At 40.0% G+C, this 26,939-nt stretch overlaps 1 protein-coding gene across 1 annotated transcript in view; it reads right to left on the bottom strand.

The window, feature by feature from the left end:
• Positions 1-488: 488 nt before the first annotated feature.
• Positions 489-26,939, bottom strand: part of LOC131681925 (uncharacterized) — a 55,693-nt gene continuing 29,242 nt past the window's right edge. Inside the window, exon 3 of the mRNA XM_058963026.1 lies at positions 489-1,510. Within this exon, the coding sequence (XP_058819009.1) occupies positions 948-1,510 (563 nt within the window). The 3' untranslated portion in view covers positions 489-947. The remainder of the gene's footprint in view (positions 1,511-26,939) is intronic.

Genomic DNA, 26,939 nt, shown 5'->3' with positions numbered 1-26,939 from the left:
CTCTGGCTGAGGACATGGAATGCTAACAGCAGAGAAGTGCAAGTGTGCAAGGAGATTTGCCAGAGGGGACTCGTTGGCTAAGTGACAGCAAGAGTGGGACAACGCGGAGAAAGGAAGGTGCCCGAAGTTGTACCTTTCATTGAGACTATAGCACATCGGTTCAGCCTCCTCTGAGAAAAATGAGTGACATTTTTGACATATACACACATACAGACTTTTTCCGACGAACTGAGTTGAATGGCCGGGATTAAGTTGACAATTTTTAGAGTGATTGCATAACTTTTCTGCATGAGAAAGGCAAAACAAGAGGTTTTTTCAGCCAAAAACGGGCCAAAGCCAGACAAACTACAATTGATATCGAAATTTATAAACATAGTTTTTGTATTGTTTGGTATACTAATATATGGGTTGGATCCCCGGTCCCTATTTCAGAAAGTAATCGTGAGATATTGATTTCGAAGTTGGAAGTAAACGACATCCGTAAGGTGTTCTTAGTTGTAATAATTTCGGTTTTTTTTGCACATTTATTTAAAATTTTGCTTCATTCGTTTGCAGCAGTTCAAGTCTCATGAAAGTTACACGGAGAAAATACTTTAAAAAATCTATTTATAAAATAAATATACATTTAGTTAACATATTGCAGTGTTGGTTGTGTGTTGTTCTGCAATAATGTTGTGCGTCGACATTGCTGCTTAGCTTAGTTCGATTCCCGCTGACGCGTTTGCTTGGCTCATGAGTAGGGGTAGCTTTTAGTCCTTCAAGCGTATTGATTTTGATTGCAGTGCTTTGCCTCGATGTAACACTTGTACCATATAAAAGGGTGTGAATTGCTTGATTATGGATTCTTAGAGTGAGAAGGAAGCTTGGCAATGATTTTTTTTTAGTTTTAAGGTGTTTTCTTTTCGAGGAGACTGTCGTATTCTAAATTAGATTTCTTCTCTATAGGATTAAAGACGGATTCCCGGATTTGTGGCAGCTACGTAATTTAGTAGTTCCTCGGAATCCTCGCACACGACCGGTTTCTCATGATAGCAGGCAACATCATGCCATCCAATACCGTCATTGTACACGTTGTTCAGAACCGACAGGCACGACTCTGTGGTCTGGTTGATGTCGAACTCAGCATTGTCTGGTTGGGGGATCTTTTTGTGACCCGATTTGCTCCACGGATTGTAGCCCCAGCCGTTGGGAATTTTATTGGTGGCTTGGATCTTCTCACGATTGTTGGACCAGAACCATCCGTAAATGTTCTTTGGTTCCAGATCCGGACGGTTTTCACAACCCTTGAAGTCACACAGACGACCGGCCGTCCAGATGTATGGAATGTCGTTTTGCTGGATCAGACGGAAGATCAGATTATTCTCCTCCTGGGTTTCGAGCGAAACCAGGTCCATGCAGTACTCGCGGCAGATGTTGCGCCCATCTAGCCAGTCAACGCGCTTGTCGGCCAGGGCGGGAACGTGCCCGCTGTAGAAGTAGTTATGTCCACGGTAGTTGAATGCTTTGGGACCTGGAATGAGTGGTTGGAAGAATTATCATTAATAAATGTTATTTCTCAAAGTTATTTATTCAAGCTAGTATTTGACCCGGATTGTCTTATAGACGTTTTCAAACACGAAATTGTGGAAATAACCGTGATCCCCACATCGTTATGAGGGAGTTTGGTGCTTGAATTGCATAACATATCGGATTGACCTCAAGACTAGGAACATAGTTTACTTATGCCCTTTTATATTGAAGAGCACCGTGGGTGGTAATCGAAAGATAAATTATTCAGAACTAGAAGCTGCAATATTTTTTTTCAATTGTTACATCGACGATGCACAATAATGGTGCTATTTACAAGCAACACCAACAACTTAAACTCAATTTAAATTCAGCGTTCTGAAGTTTCTGTACAGATACAATGGCTGTACAAGACGATAGGTTTCCCGCACTGGACCGCTAAACATTTTGTGCAGAAAAAGACTCAAACATTAACTATTAAATGGTGAGAAATATCTCCGCCCCGTTTTGGCGGCGCGAACAGACCTCCGCACAGTGAGTGATATAATAATTGGACAAACGTTAAAAGTTGCCCGAAGTTGTAGAAAATTCTACTTGTATGTAATTTTGGAACTACCAAATGAACACCCAAGATTTTAATAATAACTTGGTGTAAAAGGAATGAACAAGCTGTTCATTTCTTAAAAGCACAATGATGTTCAAGCAATCTCTTTGAACTTTAAAAAAATCTACTTCAATAGCTTTTTTTAAAATTCATTCTGAATGTTAAAAAAACAGAAAAGCCTGCTGAATAAAGCGAACGGAAACAATATGACCAATGTGTTGGATTTTAATGCAATTTCAGGTTTGTCCAGCTCGGTGACATAGTGTGCCGCCGGACACCTTGGCCGTTGCTGGCACGGGTAGCTAAATCATAACTTGTGCGAGCTCCAGTAGGTATCACCCGTGCCTGAATGCGAACGATTAGGCGGGTGATTAATGTGGAACTTGCCAGCTTTGTGATAGTCATTGGCACGGTGGCGGCGAATGAACTAGAAGTTATGAATGTGGGAACGGACGATATACAGAAGAGCTTTCTATGTGCCTTTGTAAATATAACGTTGTGCAATGGCGATCAACAGAATATTGCCCCGAAGCAAACAGAGAACTTGCGATGGGCCAACAATAAAATTAATCCGTTTGCTGTTGGTCTGTGACCGGAGGTTGGGACAGTGAAATACGATATTTGAGACAGATTGAATTGCGACAGTGATTTGGTGGCCGGAAAACACTCGGACAGTTATGATTTTTTACTTCGGAAAACTGGCTGAGTATAGCCATAAATTAGTTCATAAGTGAATGGAACTTATATAAGCAATTACGTAAATAGCGCATTTTTGAAATTATCATGAAAGTGTTATGTATCATATATAGTGCATATACGACTATACCTTTGTTCAAGATGCTATACTACAAATATTGTAAGATATCTGGCTGTGGCAAGACTCATTTCGTTAATACAAAACAAGCACATTGGCCTTGATATGGTTAGTGTGAATCACGATTCAACATAGCTACAACTTGGCGGCGCTAAGTTTTGTTTCACCGAATCATCTCGGAGAAGCCACATTCGTGCATCGAAAACAAACACAACAATTGTATCTTCAAAATGTGGACCAGGGTCATGCTTTATTTCAGTTCCGAAGAAATATGTACCTTCATTTATGTAGGTATGCATAGTTTCTTGAGTATCTCCTCTCAGAGACCATCGACAAATTAAATCACGCAATATTGCTCTAAATTTCCCCTTCCTCTATTCGATCTCTGCTTAGCTTAACCACTCCCCCTATTGCCGATTTGACATAACCTCTATCCTTCCATATCTTCGTGACATTATTATAATTCATCCCTCAAAGCTCAGTGCAGTGAAGGTGAAAAGATTCTTCAGCGACGGCGTTCTCAGACTTCACAATTAACAGGTATCCGACGGTTTTAGCCCGATGCTTCAGATCTAAGACATTTCATATATGAACTACGAGCTGACCTGAAAGCCCTGGAGTCATCACACTGACGTCGGTTCCAAGTACTTTTCATATCCTTCTTTATTCATTCAAGTTCAGCTCTCTACCAAGGTACCTTCTACCCTAGTCGATTGAACAGTACGACGTGGGAAAGCTTCTTATGTCGTTTTCGCTTGAAGCAGAAACTAACTCAGTTTCGGACCTAACTGCTGTCAAACCGTTTGTTTGAAGCCAGTTTCCAACCTAGGTTATGCGCCACTGAACTGAAAACCGGGTTGGGTTGCAACCTGAAATATATTTCGGGTTCTCTCACACCACCGCTGTTTGGCGAGAACCCAACTCAGTTTCATTAAAAACGTTCGTTTGAAGCAACTAACCTGGGTTAGTTTCTAGGTTCTCAATCGAAAACGACATTAGTAAAATGCTATTATGAACGAGTTTGTCGTATCCACAACGTCATCCAAGTCATCTAGTTGACTAGGGTTACCAACCGTCCTTATTTCAAAGGACGTGTCCTTATTTTCGAGGTTTTTGGAAAGCGTCCTTATTTTACTTCAAATGTCCTTATTTTTAGTCTCAAACCTTGGCATATACAGGGTGGTTCAACATGATGTTTTTTAACAGGACATGTCATGTTATTGTAGTTTAGTATTGTTTGCCACCGCAGTATGCTCACCATTTTCAAATTATTCAACTATATTTCGAAAATCAGCGATCTGTAAGAATTGTGTTTCCTCCACTCCGACCATAATATGGTCGACATAATCGGCCAACTGACTCCACTATTTCCTTACAATCAAAGAGTAAAAGTTGCAGTTCTCGTTTTTGGATGATTAGCGAACAAATTGACCACATCCAGTACGCATTGCAGGAAACATAGCGGCGGTGACATTCCCAAGCATTGGAAACCAAGATTACTCGACTAATTAGCCAGATACCACTTGAAATACTCGAATCCGTCATCAAAAATTGGACCAACATGGTTAACATTTAAAAGAAATTATTTTCAAACAATAAATGGCAAAAGATGTTCTTTCGATTGACAAATAAACATTTCGCGATTCACTCCATTTTCAAATTTTGAGAGATGAAAAAAAACGTCATAATGAATCACCCTGTATTAAATTTTTCAGATCAACTTTATTCCAAGAGAATCAATTTCAATTGTCAATTTCAAATATTTCCGGCGATTGTTTTTGTTAATGCATACTCTCTGCGACTCATTCCAACCAAAAGTTCTTTTACTCAGAAATAACCAAAATTTCTATGCTATATCGAACGGGACATCACGTTTGATCAGTCGTTTGATTGAAACACATAGTGTGTTTTAGTTTTAAGGGATTTGCGTCAAGCCGGCGCTAATCTATTCCGACAATGTGTTAGTGTCGGTTTCTGATGAGGCGAAGCCGAAACGCAACATAGTATGAACCAAAATTTGTTGGGTAGCTCGATATGAGGTTTGGCCAAAGTGGTTATCTTCGTTCAATATTGGCACTACACCATTCCAATTTGTCTAGATCAAGATTCAACGTCCCAGTTCAACTGCTGGAAAATAAACCAGAATCCCGGCTTTTTCAGAATTCTGGCTCAAGTGACAACTGATTCTGGCTCCAATTCCGAATAGATTTGGAAGGGATGTCCTTAATTTGCTCTCATTGCATTTGGTAACCCTAAGTTGACTAATTATTGGAAAATATCCATGAAGATTAGTCGCCAAGTTTTCCTAAAAGAGAGCTCAGTTTGTAGATGTTGGATTATGACATGCTGCCAAATTTGGGATGACTTCAAGATGATCGAAAATTAGCGTTATGTCTAACACCTCATCTTTCTCAGACCTCGGAAGGGTTGGTCGGTTTCCTACATCCAGAATATGTTAGATTTGAACTACTTATGAGCCTTTCAGATTGATGTCTGAACTGTCCCCAATGATGTGATAAGCATTTGCATCACTACGAATTTTAAATACTCATAGTAATAGACTCGCGGGTGTAAAAACCGCAAAACTGGCAACTAGAAAAACAAGCATGTTAAACTGGCATCTCCCAAAAATGTGCAAGCTCGAACGTGCTCGACTGTTTTCATCATAATAATTTTTCAAGTGGTTCAATATATGAATCAAAAGAGAAGTTATACGTTTGATACTGAGCAACAAGGAATTGAGAAAAGAAAAAAAATCCAATTACTTTAAAAACACAAAGTTGGTTAAAAAGAGCATGCTTTGTATGCAGTTATAGTGAACACTATAAATATCTTTCTAAATAACATTGTAAAATACTACTACGAACATGAAAAGTGAAGCCTGCTGTGAACAACAATTCATTTTTTTAAATAAAATCGCAATACTTGTTCTGCTTGTTTGCATTGTATGACGTCATGCTCGTTTGGCTCCGGATTTTGACAGTTTGTTTGGCTCTATAAAAGTACCTTCGCTGGTCTATTACTATGAGTGTCTTACAACGAATAATGAAAGGAAGCTTATTTCTGATACAATATGAAACAACGCTTTTAAAATAATCAGAAGGTGATGACTCGTTGTGCGGCAGATATTCCGAAAAATAGATATACTGTTTGAATTTATTATCGACTGTCAGAGTAATTGTGACAGTACAAATATCGCGAGTTGTGAGCTCTGAATGAAACACAATGAAATTCTTAAAATGCCTGCACGAGGCATTTCACGCGAATTATAGTCATACCTGTCTTATTGTAAGCAGTGCAAGCAGTGTTAAGTAACTTTCCAATGTAGAAGTTTTCTTCATGGAAGTACGGTTCTTGAACCAATGCTATGAAAGCCTTACTTTCCTGCATAAATCAAAATAAATTCATAGTTGCTGTACGTTTACGCTGGAGATTGATTTAAGGTATTCTAACCAACGTTGATTAGAAAACTGCATATTTCATTTCCAACATATATTGCACAACACCAAGCAAGTTTGAATGTAAAATCCGGCAAAATAATGCCGATCTTCTGCGAAAAAAAATTCGATGTGTAGAACGAACGTTCCGCTGCGTAATGCAACATATTGGGAAGTTCGCCCGGTTCTTCCCCAGTTCTGTTCGCTATTGAGAATATTTTAAGCCCCCTCAACAATTTTAACCATAGCACGGGTCGTATGACACTAGGGAGTTGGGGCTCACTGTTTGGTGGGTTTTGACCACCGGAACAGGTGGTCCGTAGTCGACATATACAATATTCCATTTGGCATGTAAAAACATATCAAATTCAGAGTGGGTTGCTATTTCAAGCGCAGTGCTGGGAGTTTAATTAGCTGATATTGTTACTTCAGAAGAGATTGGTAAAGGTTACCAAGATCAGGGTATAAAAGGAGGCCTTCCACTTCATGATTTCATTCTAATGTTTTCTGAACAAAAAATTATACCTCACTCAAAAACTAGCACGCGTTGAAAAGGGTGTTACGATAAAAATTGATCAAACAAGAAAGGGTGTTAATCGGTAATCCTTTGTACTAAAAAATCTAAACACATATCTTTTGCAAGTTCAATTGATACAAAATAAAGAAAAATATATCCACTCAAGCTTCCCTTTCTAACGATTGAGAATTGAATGGCTGGCGTCCAAAAGGGGCTAACCCACATTGTGCATTTTGTACAGGAAATAGAAAAAACTTCCGCATTTCCAAATTAACATTGTTATTATTGTAAAAATACACGATTTTATTAGTAGTTCAATGACTCATGTTCTCTAGAAAAAATAAGATCATTACATTTACTACGAGCATTTTCGTAGTTCGAGGGGGTAACCCTAGCGTCCGAAAGGGGCTAACCCACAATTCACACGTCGTTTCTTTACCTTTCGTTTTAGAGTTAAAGTGTCTTTGGCAAAGTTGTTGTGAGACATCTAGCGCTTTATTTGATCATTTCATATTAGTTCGGAAGTCCGCCGCTTGGGCGGCGCTGTTGTCAACTTATTAGTGGAACGAGATAGAAAGATGGTGTCGCCGGTAAAATTGTATGTATGTCAAGTAATTATAAATATATCTTCTGAAGAAACCAACTTTGTAGGTTCTACATGCTTTGAATTATGGTGCATTTTTGAAAACATAATCTGTAAGTAAATGTTTTAACTAAAATCTCTATCTTGAAACATGCAGGACCTACAAAGTTTGCATCTTCAGAAGATATGTTTAAAATTATTGGGCCTATAACTTTCTCGAAAACACCACAACCACAACAATGTACTCTCTTAATCCCTTATTGCTCGGTCAATTATTAATGTAGAGACATGACACTTTCACTGGAATTTTCGAAAAAATGTTCTCAATAATATACATTTGTGAAATATATGTTAGAAAGAAAATAGTCATACTTAGCAAGTGTGTGACCGGCCTGCACCTTAAGGAACCACTGTTTGGGCCGAAACGTCAACGTACAAAGCAATCAAACTAAAAACAGTATTATATCGAGTTCACCGATATGTGAGCTACTACATAAAATTTACTGATTGCAAATCGATAGACTACTTTTTCTTAAAACCTCGGAAAACGAAAGAGAAAACTTGAAATTCCATATGACTCAATGTAGTGTTAGCTTCTTTTGGCCGCCCGCTAGTACTGGGTTTACCTCCATGGTCAACTTTGACTGCTAATGGCAAAAAATACAAAAATTATTTTAATTTAAAATTCTTAAATGGCAGTACACGTGGATTACCTAGAACTATCAAAAATGCAAAAATGTCGATTTCCGAAAAAAATGTGGGTTAGCCCCTTTTGGACGCCAGCCATTCAATTGTCGGGCCTTTCGTTTGACTCCTTCCATCAAGTTTTTCTCAGCCTTTTTGATCACTTTCCTCTCCTCAGAATGCCAGTCATGCCATAGGAACAGATGGCCTACCACACGAGGTATTTCTTTACGCTCTTCGAGATGCCGATCGCATACTGAGACGTAACACAGTTGGTACTACCCTCGACCCCCGCTACAATCGAGCCCTTGCCGCCAGCGTTGAACAGACGTCCCGGTTCTGTATGTGTGGGTGAAGAAGGGGTTTTCCAAGTCGTCTTTCTCGGTAAGTACTATACAAATTGTAACGATGCTACTGCTCGTGATACCACCAGTCCACGATACAACGGGTGAACAGATTCACGCTTCTAGCTCATGGTCTAACATGGTCATGGTCGCCGTAAGTTGCTACCGTCCCGTTCCTGCTCTCCGCATCGCGCCATCGGGTTTCAATGCATATGCACTGCAGTGGGCACTATGAAAGCCCTCGACCCCCCCCCCCCCCCCCCCCGCCACAGTCGAGCAATTGCAGCCAGCGATCATCAGTTGTCCCGGTCCTGTGTGTGGGATGGGGAAAGAGTCTTCAATTCGCAACAAATGGCAAGTATACATCTGATTTGAACATTTCAAGTGATGATGTATTCTTCGCTTCTAGTTGATGCAGGTTGCCTCGAATCGCTCACCACAGTCGAACGAGCGACCGTGAGCCGTTCCGATACTGTTCGTGGGAGTGACAAAAGGATCTTCCTACACGCATCAGGTGGTGGTGTGTTTATCACCGTTCGCCATGGTATAAAAGCCCGAGTGGTCAACGATGATCGGGGGCGAGCTCCAAGCAAGTGTGGATATCAGTGAAACTTGCCGATCGCAATCTGTTTATATATGTCGTGAATATTCCACCTGACAGAATTCGTGAATTTAGTCTGATCGATGTACATCTTTCTTCCGTTTCATTTATCGCCGGTCCTGAGGAAATTATTATACTGGGTGACTTTAACTTGCTTGGCTTGCCGTGGTGCCAAGCAAGTCCTGGTAACCTAGGACTGAATTTTGAAGACGTCTCAAGCTCTAACGTCTACGATTTTAAATAACGCTGACTGCGACAGCCCCATTAGCGCGCTATTTGATATAAACTGGGACAAAAATCCTTGCAATGATGACGCGAACGAAGCAGCGATGACGTTTTCTAATATCCTTATCTACCTAATCGACCGTCATGTTCTAAAACGAACAATCGATACAGTAGAACCTTGCGGCAATTAAAACATAGTAACACAAAACGAACAATTAGTACCAATCAACATCCTCCAAAAGCAATCAATCGTCCTTAGATTATTAAAAGCTGCCAAACGAGCTGCATGTAAACGAATTTCGATTTTCTTTTGAATATTTAGGAAATGATTATTCTACCTAGCATTGCATCCTCATCATTGCACTCTTTTTGTAGTTGTCGCAAAATCCTAAGAACGAATCCAACAGCATCATTTCGGGATCTACAAGCGACTGTTCATCCGCTTGCACTGCGTAGAATTTCGAATTGGCCACATTTTTCTGTAGAGCCGCATTTCCCAAATGCCACGATAGATCTGTTTCACTTTTATTTCTCCGGTGGCCGTTACCTCGATGGTTTTTCCTCTAAGGTGATAGTTGCTCGTGGATCTTCAATCGCTTCTGGTCGTTTGCGTTGGGCTGTTTGGAGCTGCTACTCACGTCCTGAGTAGCTAAACGATAGAAGCGCGTGTGCCGAGCCAGGTCTTCTATCAGCTTAGTGGTCATCAGTGGAAGCAGCCCGGCGGTTTTGATACGCTGACAAACCTTTAGGATTAACGTTTCAACGCTGGTGCGAATGTTGGTATCGCTGAACTCGTGGCTGTCCGAAACGACAGTGTACCACGAATCGATGAAATCTCTTATAACGTAAACTACGATGGTGTGAATAAGCTTATCGATGGCTTTGTTGCCACTGAGAATTTTCTTCTTTTGTGGAGAACCTGGCGGTGAGTCTCGGTGCAGAAGGGTGTCGGGATGAGTTATGTACGATTTGAATGAGGCTAGGGGTGATGGGGAAGAAGATCCGGGCGTCACTACTTCGCCTATCTGGATAGCACCGACTGTAGGAGAGAGTTGGCGACATTAGATGTGCAGTGAAAATAGATAGGATAGCATATGAAGGTGAACAAGTCTATACCTAATACTAGGTATAGCATCGTTCGATTTATAACTTGCCCTGAACCTTGAAAATATAATCGAGTTTTTCCACCAGAAAGTAGGGGTGCCTTGAGAAAATTGATCTGGATTTGGTCTTTTAGACGTATTGCTTTTTCTAAAAAATAATGCGATAATTTGATGTTCATACATTACGTGTATACTCTCTGACATAATGTCTCAGATCGACTATAGTTTACGCGAGTGCAGTTTTCTTTCACCCGAACAGTAGTGCGAAAATCAAGTGCATCGAAACTCGCTTCCCGACAGGTTTGCCCCAACCCGAGGGTCAGCGGAGCCACCAGAGGATCTTTCACATCCCAAACCAGTAACATTCCACGCATACTACGGGTTTTTCACGAGAAAATTGGGCATTGATTTAACAAGAAACAGGAGCGCAGACTCATGACGCGCGCCTCCACCTAAATTATAATTTAAAATCGCTAAACGCGACTGCGCCTCCACTAAATTTGATTTTTAAATCAACTAAAAACGTCTCCACCAAGTCGAATTTTCAAACCTTGTGAAAACTTGCGCCGAGGGTATCGTAATGAAACCTACCGACTAAAGACCCAATCAAATCAAAAACCCCTTTTATGTTGTTTTATCAGTGAGAGAATCGCAAACCCGAAAACGCTAGATCATTTGTATTTGAAATTCTAAGTCGAAACTAGAGAACTGTAACTAGGGCCAATGCGACTCCTTGCCTTTGTGAGTGTTAAAAAGTGTCTACAAATTAGTTTGCCCACTTTTTGCACTTTAAGTTCTGTTAGCTGATTTATATAACGAAGAATCCATGTCCAAATGTTACACTTAATGCTTATAGCCTTTTTAAATATTAAAATACAGTTAAAGGATTAAAGGTTTAAGTAGCACATTCTAAAACGTCGAGTCTAAAATCTGTGATAATTATTAGAATAGAATTTATCTTAATTCATGAAAGGATATGATCAATGATGCATAAGAGTTAGAATAACAATTCTACCTCCAAAACGCTCAGAGTAACACGTAAAAGTAATTGAGAGTGAAAGGTTACCTATGGTAATGGACTTAAAAACAATTCACCCATCAAAGTGTTGCTAGCGTCGGTAGCCGTACAACTATTGTTGCTGCAAAGACCACTGATCTCATGACCTTTCGACTACTTAACATTGTAGTGCAACGAAAAAAAAATTAAACTTAACTGTGCACCGTGCGCTCGAATCGAAATTGGCAATAGTGCAACCGAACTGAAGACCCCTTTCAACTCACGTGGTTTGATCATTGGATGTCGCTGATGCGATCAGCTCAGCTCGGTGTCGAATACCGGTTAGTTTGCTTTCGACATCTACGCCAGAGCACAGCCGCTGAAGCCCACAGAGACCTACGACATTCGCGCGGTTTCGAATTCCAGTGCATCATCCTTTCACCCTTGGCTCTAGTAACCCGTTATTGGTGCGGTCGCTCCAAGCAGGTTTCGTTGTATCTTGCGATCATCTGGGTCAGATCAATTATGACCTCCGACGGGTGTGTGCTGATTTTTGCCATTGGAGAAGCACTTACCCCTTATCCAAAATTTATTGAATAGGCAAATCGGTGTGGCGGATACCTGTTAATCTCAGTTTTCCATTTAACGTCGAGGCTCGGCGGCAAAAGAGTCTAATCGCGTAAAGATTAAAGTGAGTTGTGTGAACTATATTGGTCGTCAGTTAAATTGGAAAATGTGCTTTATTCTCGATTGTTCATCTATTTGAATCCTAGCAGGGTGGCAGCTAACACATGCACTTTTTTAACTAATAGTTCTAATATTTTACAATGATCAAACAAATTAAAGCAATTAAAAGTACCTATATACATTCGAAAAACAATCCTAACCTTTCAGTATGGTAAATCAGCTCTAACCCACAGTACACAGCGACCTGAAATCATTTTCAAAACGTTTCAAACGATTTCATCTTTATTAAATCAAGAAGTGACAAAATTTTGAACGTGTGGATCATTCTATGGACAGGAAAATATATTTGAAAGCAGTCGGAACATCTCAATTTGTCCATCTCTTGAAATAAAAAAAATACTAGTAACCATAATAAGGTATTTTTTATGAGAACCATTAAATATTACTGTCCTTTCGTTTTACTTGTATCGACAGTATAAATATATCTGAGAGCGACACTAATGAAGTTCACAAATCTTTATCAAAATGCGCAGAATCGAAACAAGTTTTCTGATTTCACTGTTTCATCGGCAAAATATAACTCATTTTCTTCCCGGGACATCAGTTGTTTTGGTGTTCACATAAGACATGTGACATGTATTGAATTTAGTATCTAGTTAACAATCAAGACGGTCTGTTATATGTAATTGTTGAGTTGAAAAGCTAAATCCGCCTTTAATCAGGTTGAGTATTGTGTCAATGCACAGATTAAATGTTTAAAAAATTGCTCCTTAGGGAATAACTTCACGGAAAAGTTGAATTTTCATGTCATAATGTTAACAGATTTTCAATCTTGTGACGTCTAAACATTTTTACAAACTTGGAGTTATCCACGGGTTGTAAAAGCTTTAGAATCTGTTGAAGAACAGGTGTGACATAGAAACTGAAAAGTTCAGACTAATTTCGAAGTTTGGTGCTTCGAGTATTAACGCTCCGTCAGTGATGGATAATTATTTGCCCCTTAACTTTCCGGCAGTCTCAGTACGATAAGTCGATCATCACAGTGTGCATTGTAACGCAAGAAAGAATAATGGTTTCAGAATCTTTTCTTCTTTTGCATGTGCGCGTTGACCGTTATTTGACCAGCAGCAACAGTGTTTCTTTTCTTATAAGCCGCCTGGATACCGTTATATTTACAAGTTAAGTGCTGCTATAATGTTATATTCTCCATTCTTGTCTCTAATACCATCCCGCACTGGGAAATATTCCCCGTGACAATGACCGTCTGAAATTGTACCGCCCCTCACTCCTCAACCGGGCCGTTCATAATCTTCTTCCAGACCAAAGACAATTTTTTTTAAATCTTTTGCAGATTTTTCGAGTTCTGACGGAACGATATTCGGCTGTGACAGAAATATCGAAAATTTGACAGAAATATCGAAAATTCGGGTGGTTGTAAATAGCTTGAATCACTGAACTGTACTAATAGTATACAACTGGGATACAAAGCCTCCCATTGTAGCAATAAGGTTCGTTGTATGAGAAATACAGTGGTAATCATGTGGATGATTCCTGTAGAAGGGATGTTGAAAAGTATCTCTACTGTGTGGGAAATTCACATAATCTCCTGACATATCCCGCGTACATTAGAGTGGCTCGACATATGATATATTTCAACACAGCACTTTTTGAGTTTCTTTTGTGGTCGCAAATGCCTCTGCAAAATTTGGTGGTAGTCGGTTGCTTCCCGGGTTTACGCATCGCGTTTAAAGCTTATGTGGGATTTTATATGGGGAAATCAATTATTTTGCATTTAGGTTAATAAAAATTGCTATTTCATTCAATATGAAAAACCAGTTTTATAAAAGTACCAGATTTATAAAAGTTAAAACCTTGATTAACAACTTTGCCGAAGCCGGTAACTAGCTATGAGTTTTCAAAAAATAGTTATAACGATTTTAAAAACTTATGGTTCTATCCAAATGCAGAAATTTATTATTTTTTCCAACACTGCCTAAACTTAAATAAATGAGAATATATTAATCGCAGAGACTTCGTACCTTTAAATGAAATGTTCAGAATGAATTGCTGAATAACATAGACGTAATCAGAAAATGAAAAGAAGAGGAGGGGGGGTCTTGTGTACTCCTTAATCCCCCTTCTGGATAATTTAGTATAACATAAGCAGTACATCTTCAATGCAGGGTTATACCGTCGAATTAAATAAGTTAATCTTATGTGTTTGAGTGCTACTATTTAAGGGCTCTGCTGTTATCTCATTGAAAATGGTACAACGGTTTATAACTTTTACATATTTCAAAACGCTATTTCTTAGCCGTTCAGAGTCAGAATTTAAAAAAAATGCATATCAATACATTCCTTGAAGTCTCGGAATTGTTTATATTGACGTTTTCGTTTGAGAATCTTGTAACGAAACCAACATAGTTACTTCAAACAACCGTTTTTGATGAAATTGAGTTAGGTTCACACAAAACAGTGGTGTGTTAGAAAAACTGAAATATACTTCAGATTAGAACCCAAGACGATTTCCAGAGCTATGTTAGTTTTAACCTCAAGCAAAAGCAACACATAAGTTTTTAGGTGTAAATCCTAAATATTGTAAATGTTACTTCCCACCGCAACGATTATAGTATGGTTCATATTTTGGTCTATCAAAATATTAAGAAAGTTCCCTTGTTCACATTTGCAAGGACGAAATGTTTCTTTGTCTTATTCAAAACAATCTAAAAAAGGAACTCGGGAGTACACAAGACCCCCCCCCCTCTTCTTTTCATTTCTGACTACGTCTATGTTATTCAGCAATTCAATCTGAATATTTCATTCAAAGGGACCAAGGCTCTGCGATGACTATATTCTCATTTATTTAAGTTTTAAATGTCGATATCGGTGGTGCATAGGCAGTGTTGGAAAAAATAATAAATTTCTGCATTTGGATTGAGCCATAAGTTTTAAAATCGTTATATCTATTTTTTGAAAACTCGTAGCTAGTTACCATCTTCGACAAAGTTGTTCACCAAGGTTTAAACTATACTTTTATAAATCTTTTTTTTTTCAAATTGAGTGTAATAGCGATCTTTATAAACGTATATGCAAAATAATTAATTAACTCTTGCGTACATACAGCGCGAGGAGAAAATTAAGCGTTCCTTCTTTCAAGGACGAGCGATGTTTTATAGAAATGTTAAATGTTGAAGGCAACATCTTCTGCTCTGCCTAAAGGCAATAGAGAAAGAAGGAACATTTCCTCTCCTAAGATTCGTTGAAAGGCCAGAAGGTGGCATTTCCTCCAAAAATAACTGCTCGAGAAAGTACTGAAGCAAAACCGAAGTAACTTTCTCCCCGTCTCAGAAACTCAGAAAAAAAGTTACCCGTACTTCCTGGGACATCGAAAACCTCAAAGAAATAAGCATTGGATTAATAAAATTCTCTAATATTGTGGTCCGTATTTTCACGGCATTAAATATTTCTGACCCTCTTAAAAGCATCTTGATAAGACTTGGTGTTTGGCGTTGAGGTCGCCTTTGATGATGAATTGGCCCTGCCGTCGAGTTAGGTTGATGATGATACCAAAGCAGACGAAAAGGCCCTGAGTGTATATCTGGGGCCCTATTCTCACAGTCAGGTCACTTGGTGAATAGAAGAAAATTTCCTTCTAGTCACTAGGTGACGTGGCTGTGAGAATAGGGCCACTGGTCGAATTTGGGTTTGCAGCTGCGCACACGGAAAAATAAATCAACACACAGAATAAGCTATTTTAACTTAAATTTAGGTAGTTTTGAGTTTTGCGTCGCTTTCGCACTTATTAGTGTTGTCAAAAACAAAGAGAGAGAGATTCGACTCAGACGAGGTCTTCTATGGAATAAGGTACTTTTGAGTTGTTTGAGGTATACCCAAAATCAGATTCAAGATTGGATTCAACTTCAATTTAAGCATATTTAACTCAAGGTTGAGTATATAAAACCTGTCAATGGGTTGTGATTTTTTCCGTGGTTAAAGGGAAACTACCTTCAACACGGTTTACCTAATTTTTCTTTATTCCACGATACCCCGAGAATGAGTCAAAAGAGTTCAACTTTTGGTAGTTTTTCGTATCCGTGCAGGCGAGTTTCAAGTTGTTAAAATAAAGGAGCATGTTGCTCCGAAGTGTAGAAGGAGGTGGAAGAAGACTATTGTCCTGCCAGGAGGAAGAGCTGGTCACTGACTGATGCATGGAGTCACCGTGGTACGAGAACTGAATGGAACTGACGCGGTATAGCAGCTGCCAGCAATGTATGGGGTTGGAGCGGTGATAGGACCTAGTTCGATCACCGGGTGGGTAGTTTGCCGGAAAATTCTGTTCGTTAATCGTTGGGGACAGCATTGATCTCCGCTGCGGCTGCTTTCTGATAGATGCCATATTGCGGATATCTATAAACTCCATGCGTTTTGTGCGAGCCTTCGTGGTGGCGTTTTCCGTTTCTTCAATTTGTTCTGTCGATGTTGTGATCACAGTCACATTTGTTAAAACGGACATTCACGGAACAGATTTTGGTTCCACGACCGAATCAGACATTTCATGCGTTGAGTAACATCCCGGTGCTTTGGTCTGTTTCTTACCAACTGTTTATTCCGTTGATCAATTTGAGGGTGATATGATCACGATAAATCCACGATGTGTCGTGTCGGATGATTTTGTAAGGATTTAAGTCTGCATTCGACTAATTTCCACCATCAGTTTCGCTTCCTTCATATCATTGAGGCTTTGTAGTCACACTTTCAGTGTTTTGGTGTCGAGGATATTGTGCGTGAAGCACTAAAGGGCGAATACGAAATTATTGCGACACATTCAACAGGGCATAACTTTTTTACCATTGGGTAAAAATCAACCAAATTTTGCACACTTTCTCATTGATGTGTATTGTTTACATGCTGTCAAACTCGAAGTCGTGTTTTTTGATTCAACGAAAATGGAGGTGAGCCAACACGAGTCGAGAGAACAAATTCTTTCCAAACACCTGGAATTTCCTGACCTGTCGCACCGGCAGTTGGGAAAATGTTGAACATTTACCATTCAACCGTCTCCAGAGTTTTGAAGCGGTTCCAGGAGCGGTTTACGTTGGACCACGGCAAAGGAGCTGGAAGAAAACCGGGACCGGAGAACAAAAAGACGGAGGGAAAGGTGAAGCGGATGATTAAAGCAAATCCCAACGTCTCAAGCCGTGATTTGGCTGAAAAGATCGGCATGTCGCAGAGCTACGTCCAGAATGCAAAGAAGAGAGCTCGACTACATACATACAAGGTACAGAATTTCCCAATGAGCGGCAACAATCGACGGCTAAAACTCGGGCACGGAAGCTCTACGAGAAGATGCTAACAAAATATGGCTGCTGTGTGATGGACGACGAAACGTATATAAAAGCCGATTTTAAGCAAATTCCGGGGTTGGAGTTTTTCACCGGCAAGAGCAAGTTCTATGTGACAACAAATTTAAGAAGAAGAAAATGTCGAAGTTCCCCTCCAAATATCTCATTTGGCAGGCCATCTGCTCTTGCGGACTGAGGAGTGAGCCTTTCGTGACAAAGGGCACAGTAAATGGCTAGATCTACAAATCTGAGTGCCTCGAGAAGCGAGTTTTGCCGTTCTTGCAGCAGCACGCCGAAGCTCCGCTATTTTGGCCAGATTTGGCATCATACCACTATTCTAAAAGTGTCCTGGAGTGGTATGAGGCAGGGCCGGCGGATAGCGTGGGTAGTATGGGTAGTACTACCCACTCGAAAATAATCGAGTGGGTAATTACCCACTCGAAATTTTGAACCATTTCAAATAATTTAGATGTGCAACGCATGTATCTCGTATTACACACATTTGAAAACATCGATGTACCACAATTACATTTGCATGAACGAACGTGATTTAATGTGAATGTAATGTAAGCGTGTGCATTGCGAAAAGGGAACAAATCCTTACTAATGGACCCCTCACCCTATGCTTTCTACCCACTCCGGCGTAAAGTGTTTCGCCGCCCCTGGTATGAGGCCAATTCTGTCCATTTTGTTCCAAAGGACATGAATCCGCCAAACTGTCCGGAGCTGCGCCCGGTGGAGCAGTACTGGGCAATGATGAAGCGGGAACTTCGGAAGAGCACGAAGACAGTCAAAGACGAGAAGGACATGTTAAGAAAATGAAAAAAAAACTGAGAAACTGGTATCGGATGACACTGTAAAGACTTTGATGGTGGGCATCAAGCGAAAATGCGTTCAATTTTACACTCAAGACTATCGATTAACTTTTCTTTTGATTTTTGAAGTAAATATATGTATAAAACTACCCTAAAATTTTGGTTTGATTTTAAACATTATAAGAAAATTGGCATGACATTTTCGGTGTCGCAATAATTTCGTGTTCGCCCTTTAGTATGCCACTGTCTAGTTGTAATTGGATTTCCGCTCGGGCATCAGTTTCACACTAAAGGCGCATAGCCGGGAGGTTCACTTTACGCCATGTTGTATCATTATACGAAGATTCGGACACAGATCTGTCGGATCTCCGTGATGAAGATTGGTGGGATCTTCTTCTTCCGCTGTAGTAGCGATATTCTATTCAAGCGATGCATAAATTATAAAAAAATCATTTTCGTCATTGAATACAAATAAATACAGATTTCTTTATAAGGACAATACAGATTTGGAACTTTTGATTGCAGTCTTCCCACATCTCTATAGGTTTGTTACAGTACCACGAGGAACGTTTTGCTCCTGTTCGCTCCGGAGCAACTTTCATGTACTGGAGCAAACCTTATATAAGCATCATTTCTGTAGGGTGACGAGTGAAAACCCAGGACAGTCGTAAAGGAACCCCTCCCTAGCCGATGCAATCTTGACTATACCGTGCCTGGAAGCATTTTCCCAGGTTTTCGACAGAGAAAAAAATTGTGTTAAATTGCTCCAGTATATTAAAAGAGAAGGAGATCATTGAACGCTTCTTTGGATTTACACATATGCGGTTCTTGCTATACCAATCAACAAAAACGGGAAGCTGATTTTGAATAAATCTTCAATCTTCAGCTATGCGAATCAGACGGAATACCTTGAGGTGATCCACAAGGGATAGTAGTGAAGTCTTCAGTACTAGATACCTATACATCATTGAAGTACAGCAGAAACATTAATGGTCCGAGGTGCCTTACTTGGGGTATGCTTGGCGTAGAAGTAAACGAAGCAATCTTCATCTCTTGATGTGACAGGTAGGACCGAAATTTCCAAATTTCTGCTTTTTAGCATTATTATAACAAAGTGGTTCACTTTATCAAAAGTGGTGGATAAATGGTTAACATCAGCTTGACTGCGACGTTTCATGGATATGTGTGATATTGTAGGATGTTAAGAAGGTTAACGCTGTGGAATGTGCAGACGTGAGGCAGTGAGTAAGCCTGAAGAGGTTCGATGATGAACTGCTCGGAGAATTTCGCGAAATCTCTCAATGAAGTTATTCCACAATTGTTTGTGATACCTCCCATAATTTGCTTTTTTATACTGGAACCATGTTCGCAGATGTCCAGCAGAATGAAAAAAATATCACTGGTAAGAGATGCTAAACGGTGTCACCAAAACGTCAATGGACTTTTCAGAAAAAAAACTCTTGGGTACCGAATTGCGAGGTGATTTAAGGGGGGTGTCTGGTGTAGTGGGCATAAAAATCGACTTCTTTTTTATCGGCTGAATTATTAGTATTGAATCTCTAGAATAGTCTCCCGCAATCTCGGTGGCCGCACTGAACTTCTTTTGTTTCAAACTGACATGCATTCTTCGCGATTATTTGCTGTAACAGACGCAGATTTTAATCTATCGGAAACAATTTTCGAAAAAGTGACAGTGACACCAATGCAGTGTAAACAATACACTCTAAACTACTTCTACCCAAATTTTCAAGAGAAAATACCCTATGGGTTATTTTCTACAGCGTTTGTTCCGTTATGCAAGGGGAACTACTAAGGAGGTCGAAAAAATGGGAACGTTTGCTTTGCTTTGGGCATATCTCAGTTTTTCCTTAATCGATTTAAAATCCGTCTTCACCACTAGAAAGATATGTCTATTGTTAATACGTCGCTTTAAAAAAATAGAAAGTAGAGTTGTCTACCGCAAGTTATAGCAAAACGAGTAAAACAAAGCCAGCGTAAAAAATAGGAACGCTACTTTGACTTGCCATATCTTAGCTGTTTTTGCACCGATTTTAAATTTTTCTTCACCATTGGATAGGAATATCTTTTACAAAAACGGTGATCATAAAATCATGAAAAACAGTAGCTGAAAGTCAGTACTGACAAAATGGGCTTTGCTGCTCAAACAATCGTATCTCGGCAGTTTGTCAATCAATTTCAATGTTCCTTACACCAATAAAATCCTTAGAGCTTCTAGATTTGTAATGTATGCAGTAGATAGTAGATATTTAAAAAATATTATTCTTTTTTGAGGTTTTAGGCGGTATAACTTTCACAATATTGTATGTAAGTTACAAAATAATAATGTGTAATAGAAAAAAATCAGTAAATAAGAAGAAGTACAGAAACAATTTTCATTTTTTTCTCAAAAAATTGGCAAAAATACGTAGAACTACGAAAATTTTATTCAGTTCGCAAATGTCGTCGAATTCAAAAGGACGACCTATACCTTTTTACGTACCAATCGAATGTAATTGATTTCGGCTACAGTTTCTAAAAGAACAATTTTTTATAATTTCTAAAAAAATAGACAAAAATACGTAGAACTAATGAAATTTCATTTAGTTGGCAAATCTATCTACTTTTTATTTATTAATCGATTATAATTGATCGCGGCTAAAATTTCTGAAAACAAATTCTTATATTAAAAATAGACAAAAATAAGTAGAACTACATTAATTTCAATTAGTTGGTAAATAATTTCTTTTAGAAATTGTAGTCGAAAGCAATTACAATCGATTAAAGGGCGAACACGAAATTATTGCGACACATTCAACAGGGCATAACTTTTTTACCATTGGGTAAAAATCAACCAAATTTTGCACACTTTCTCATTGATGTGTATTGTTTACATGCTGTCAAACTAGAAGTCGTTTTTTTCGATTCAACGCAAATGGAGGTGAACCAACGCGAGTCGAGAGAACAAATTCTTTCCAAACACCTGGAATTTCCTGACCTGTCGCACCGGCAGTTGGGAAAAATGTTGAACATTCACCATTCAACCGTCTCCAGAGTGTTGAAGCGGTTCCAGAAGCGGTTTACGTTGGACCACGGCAAAGGAGCTGGAAGAAAACCGGGACCGGAGAACAACAAGACGAAGGAAAAGGTGAAGCGAATGATTAAAGCAAATCCCAACGTCTCAGCCGTGATTTGGCTAAAAAGACCGGCATGTCGCAGAGCTACGTTCAGAATGCAAAGAAGAGAGCTGGACTACATACATACAAGGTACAGAACTTCCCTAACCGCGATGAGCGGCCACAATCGACGGCTAAAACTCGGGCACGGAAGCTCTACGAGAAGATGCTGACAAAATATGGCTGCTGTGTGATGGACGACGAAACGTATATAAAAGCCGATTTTAAGCAAATTCCGGGGTTGGAGTTTTTCACCGGCAAGAGCAAGTTCTATGTGGACGACAAATTTAAGAAGAAGAAAATGTCGAAGTTCGCCTCCAAATATCTCATTTGGCAGGCCATCTACTCTTGCGGACTGAGGAGTGAGCCTTTCGTGACAAAGGGCACAGTAAATGTCGAGATCTACAAATCTGAGTGCCTCGAGAAGCGCCTTTTGCCGTTCTTGCAGCAGCACGACGAAGCTCCGCTATTTTGGCCAGATTTGGCATCATGCCACTATTCTAAAAGTGTCCTGGAGTGGCCAATTCTGTCCATTTTGTTCCAAAGGACATGAATCCGCCAAACTGTCCGGAGCTGCGCCCGGTGGAGCAGTACTGGGCAATGATGAAGCGGGAACTTCGGAAGAGCAAGAAGACAGTCAAAGACGAGAAGGACATGTTAAGAAAATGAAAAAAAACTGAGAAACTGGTACCGGATGACACTGTAAAGACTTTGATGGAGGACATCAAGCGAAAATGCGTTCAATTTTACACTCAAGGCTCCATCGATTAACTTTTCTTTTGATTTTTGAAGTATTTGGGAAGTCTCTCGAAACAGAAGGTCGAGTTCCGCTACGGAATGTAGTGCCAAGGCCAGTGGTGGATCCAGGGGGAAGGTCCTAGAAGTCCGAACCCATCCTGAAAATTTTCAACTTGTTGAGATATTTTAAATTAGTTTGAATTTTATATTAGTTTCAAACTCAAAATGTTTTCAAACATAATTTGACCACCACTACTGACTTTCATCAAATGTGGTTTCTAGGTATTACGTTTTGTACAATGTTCATTTTAAAATCCAAATTTCGAACACTTCCCGAAATTTTTTTTCAGGATCCGCCCCTGACCAAGGCTTTGGTTTTTATCACTAAAAACAACAAATTGTATGCTTATGCCTTCTAAAATTATCTTTTGAGCATCTAAACGGATGAAACAACTTATCCAAGTACTTTCCTACATTTACGAGCTGAAAGACTGAACGCACAAGTGCCTCATAAATAATTGATGAGATTTTCATCGTTTGGCTGTGTACCACGTTAACGACCATAATCGTATAAAGGCGATTTATGAAAATGATCTGTGTCGAGGCGCAAAAAAACATAAACAAACAAAAGATTTAAAATAAAACAACACCTTACACTCCGTCAGAAGATAATAGTGGTGACGCAACGATGCGTGTAGTCCGCCATTTTTTACCTGGGTGCGTGAATCCCCCCTCGGTTCGGCCATAATTTATGCACTGGTGCGACCAACGACGTCCACAATTGAGCCATCGGTTATTTTGTTGACTGGCAGCGGTTTGTGTAGGACATTGCCCTGCCTCATCAGTGCTGCTTGAGACGTGAATGCGCCGGTTGCCCTTGCCACCGATTTTTGAAGGTCCGTCATGTGGTGGATCGAGTTTCGATCAGTTTAATTTGGGTGTAAATGAGCGGGTGAAACACGAACAAGATGCGACGAAGGTCACTGCGATAACGTATAATTTCTGCTTCGTTCCGAAAGAGGATGCACCTACCTGCTTGTATCTGACGAATGGATGGTTTCCTCCACGGATGATTGGGTATAACGTTGTATATTTCTAAATTCCCATCTGGGCTGCAAAATAGACACATATCTGTGCTTCTAAGCAATAAATATGTAAAATTTTGAGTAACGCATTCACTTCATTTATGCTGGCACATGATTGTAACTTATGTAAATTATTGATCGTTTGCGGGAAAGGTTAACTTAACCCGTAAACATACTCGATAGGTTACTTGGAAATGTTACACGATTTTTAGCCTGTTAGTCTGGCACGACTAAAAAGTAGCCTGTCAGAAGAAACAATTGAATCTTTGGTGAAATTTTTTATGATCCAATGCGGGGATTTACAGGTTGTGTGGCATTTTGGCTACGTGGCATTTTGTTACGGAACAGAAGCAAACGTGGCATACAACTGTTCAATTAGTTAAATTTTGCTGTTTGTATTACTAGTTTTCAAGTTTTGTTACGAGCTTCGGTACAGCTATATAATTTTTGATGAAGAATCTCATTATATTTCTCTGGACAGTTTTCATAAGCTTAACACAATTGAAGGGATTAAAATGCACTGAAAAATAATGCGGAGCTCGTTTGGAACTAAACTAAAAAACTACACACCTACAAAAATGACTTAAAGTAAATTTTCAAAAGAATACTAATTTTTTTAGTAAATAATAATTCTGGAAGTTATCCATACATTACCGATATTCGGCTGTGACAGAAATATCGAAAATTTGTCCTGATAAGCTCCGGGTGGTGGTAAACAGTTTGAATCAGACAAACGATATTGCTGGCTACGGGCCCTTTACGAAGGAGTACAGAGTGTATATACCAGCTAACAGGGTTGAAGTCTGCGGGGTCGTTTCCGATTCGAGTCTGAATTGCAAGGACCTGTTGACACATGGGACTGCATTTTGCATTCGGCATCAGTCGCAGCTGACGGAAAGAAGGCATATGTCAACTCAGACTTCTATCCGGTGATCTTCGCCGGGTCTGCCCTACCTAACTACCTCCTCTTCGACAAGGTTTGTGTACCTTGTCAAAGAGGAGGTAATTGTACAATTGGGACATACCGCCCTTCTTTGTAGCAATAAGGTTCGTTGTGGGAAATACAGTGGGAATCATGTGGATGATTCCTGTGGAAGCGATTTCAAAAAGTGTGTCTACCGTGGGGGAAACCCATATGATCTCCCGACATGTCCAGTGTACAAACAACGCGAGGAGAAACTTAAGCGTTCTCTTCAGGGACATTCTGAACGATCTTTTGCAGAAATGCATCTTGTGCTGTACCTAGAAGCAATAGAAAAAGGAAGCTTCGTTGTAAAGGCCAGAAGGTGTTTCTTCAAGGTCCCCCGAAAATAACTACTCGAGGAAATACTTGTGCAAAACCGAAGCAAGTCGCTCCCAGTGTCAGAAACCTGAGTTCAGCAAAGGAGTTCCCAGCATTTCCAGAGACATCAAAAACCCCAAGTGTCTCCATATCTGAGTCAGAGAAAGAAACCATCATTAGAAATTTCTGATCCTCTTAAAAGCATCTTGATATGCTTTCTCCCCCCAGTAAAAACATTTTTGATGCAGTTCACAGCGAAATGGCCTCTCCGTCCAGCGATTGTATCCTTCGATGACTGTTTCATCGATCGAGGTCACGGATCTGGTCACTGTTCTACAATGGAATTGCCGAAGCATTATCCCGAAAATCGATTCTTTAAAAATGTTAATAAATAATTTGAAATGCGATGCTTTTGCATTATGTGAAACATTGCTTACTCCAGAAATAGATCTCAACCTCCACGATTTTAATATTATTCACTTTGATCGAGAAGACTCTTACGGAAGAGTACTTTTGGGGAAAAGTGCTATTCTTTCAATCGAATCGATCTACCCTCGACACCAGGCATTGAAGTTGTCGTTTGCCAAAGCAGAATTAAAGGCAAAGATCTTTGCATTGCTTCCACCTATATCCCAGTTAGCCACTGACGGCTTGGCAAGGGCGGGTAAAAAAAAATCGGGAGGGGTTCGGAATTTTGTTTTTAAAATGAACATTGTAGAATACGTAATACCTAAAAACCTAAACCTAAACCTAAAAATTTGGTTTGAAAAGATTTTGAGTTTGAAACTAATATAAAATTCAAACTACTTTAACATATCTCAACAAGTTGAAAATTCCTATCCTATGCTGAATTTGGCGTTTTATGGCTTTAGCGTCAAGTCGGCGCTAACCTATTCCGACAATAAGTTAGTGTCGGTTTCTGTCGAAATGCATCCATGACTTTGCTAAGTTGAAAATTTTCAGCAGGGGTCCGGACCCTCAGGACTCTCCTCCTGGATCCGCCACTGCGGCTTGGCGATATCGCGGAACTTCTCCGCGCACCGAGACTAGTTTTAGGAGATTTTAACTTTCACGGTACGGCATGGGGTCGCCTTTATGACGATAATCTATCTATCTCACTCCATTAGCTTTGCGACAACTTCAAAATGACCATTTTGAGCACGGGTGAAATGAAACGTATTCCTGCACATCCAAGCGCCTTAGACTTGTCCCTCTGCTCTACAGAGGTAGTCTCTGATCCTCACGGCAGCGACCATCTACCATTCGTAATTAATATTGCTAACGGTTCAGGGCCACCGAATACAATCAATGTTTCGTATGACCTCACACGAAATATTGATTGGAAGAGCTAAGCGTCCGCGAAAGCCGGAAAAATTGAGTCGAAAAAAGAGCTTCCTCCGGAGGAAGAGTACTGGTTCCTGGCTGGCTTGATTCTCGATACCGTGACTCAAGCTCAGACCAAAAGCGTACCAGACGCGAACTTTCGCGAGCGTCCTCCTAACCCATGGTGGGACAAAGAGTGCTCAGACGTGTACGCGAAGAAGGTCGCCACGTATAAGACTTTCCGGGACGACGGACTACCCGCTAGCCATCGGCAGTAATGATGTTGGAAACGCGAATGAAGAGTTTGATGAAAACCAAGAAACGTAGCTACAGGCGCCGGTTCGTTGACGGGCTAACGACAGAAACATCGATGAGTTCTCACTTGCTATCTTATCACGTAACAATAAAGCTCCAGGTCCAGACAGAATCAAATTGACCTTTTTAAAGAATCTGCCAGACTCTGCCAAAAGACGCTTGTTGAATTTATTTAACAAGTTTCTTGAGGGTAACATTGTCCCTTATGAGTGAAGGCAAGTGATGGTCATCGCTAAACGAAAAACCAGGAAAGCCAGCCTCCGACCACAACTCGTATCGACCGATTGCAATTCTGTCATGTATCTGAAAGTTTTTCAAGAAAATGATCTTGTTTCGCCTCGACAGTCGGGTTGAAGTAAATGGCTTGCTATCATTTACAACATTTGGCTCCAAGGAAGCGTGATGCACCGCAACTACAGCTTGAATTAAAGGGTCAAAGTATTGCTCAGATTTCAACTTTCAAATATCTCGATATCTGGTTCAATTCTATAGGTACCTGGGAATGTCACATTAGGTATCTAAAATAAAATTACCAACGAACGATCAACTTTCTCCGTACAATAACATGGTGGGGTGCTCACTCTGGAGACCTGATCAGGCTGTACCAAACAACGATATTGTCGGTGAGGGAGTACGTGAGTTTCTGTTTCCGCTCCGCTGCGAACATGCATTTCATCAAACTATAGCGAATCCAATATTGTTGTTTGCGTGTTGCTTGGGTTGCATGCACTCGACTCATACGATGGTCTAGAAGTGCTGGCAGG

The sequence above is a fragment of the Topomyia yanbarensis genome, chromosome 2, assembly GCF_030247195.1.
Source record: "Topomyia yanbarensis strain Yona2022 chromosome 2, ASM3024719v1, whole genome shotgun sequence".
Classification (NCBI taxonomy): Eukaryota; Metazoa; Arthropoda; class Insecta; order Diptera; family Culicidae; genus Topomyia; species Topomyia yanbarensis.
The sequence above is the reverse complement of the archived record's forward strand: the minus strand, read 5'-3'. Positions and strand labels throughout refer to the sequence as shown.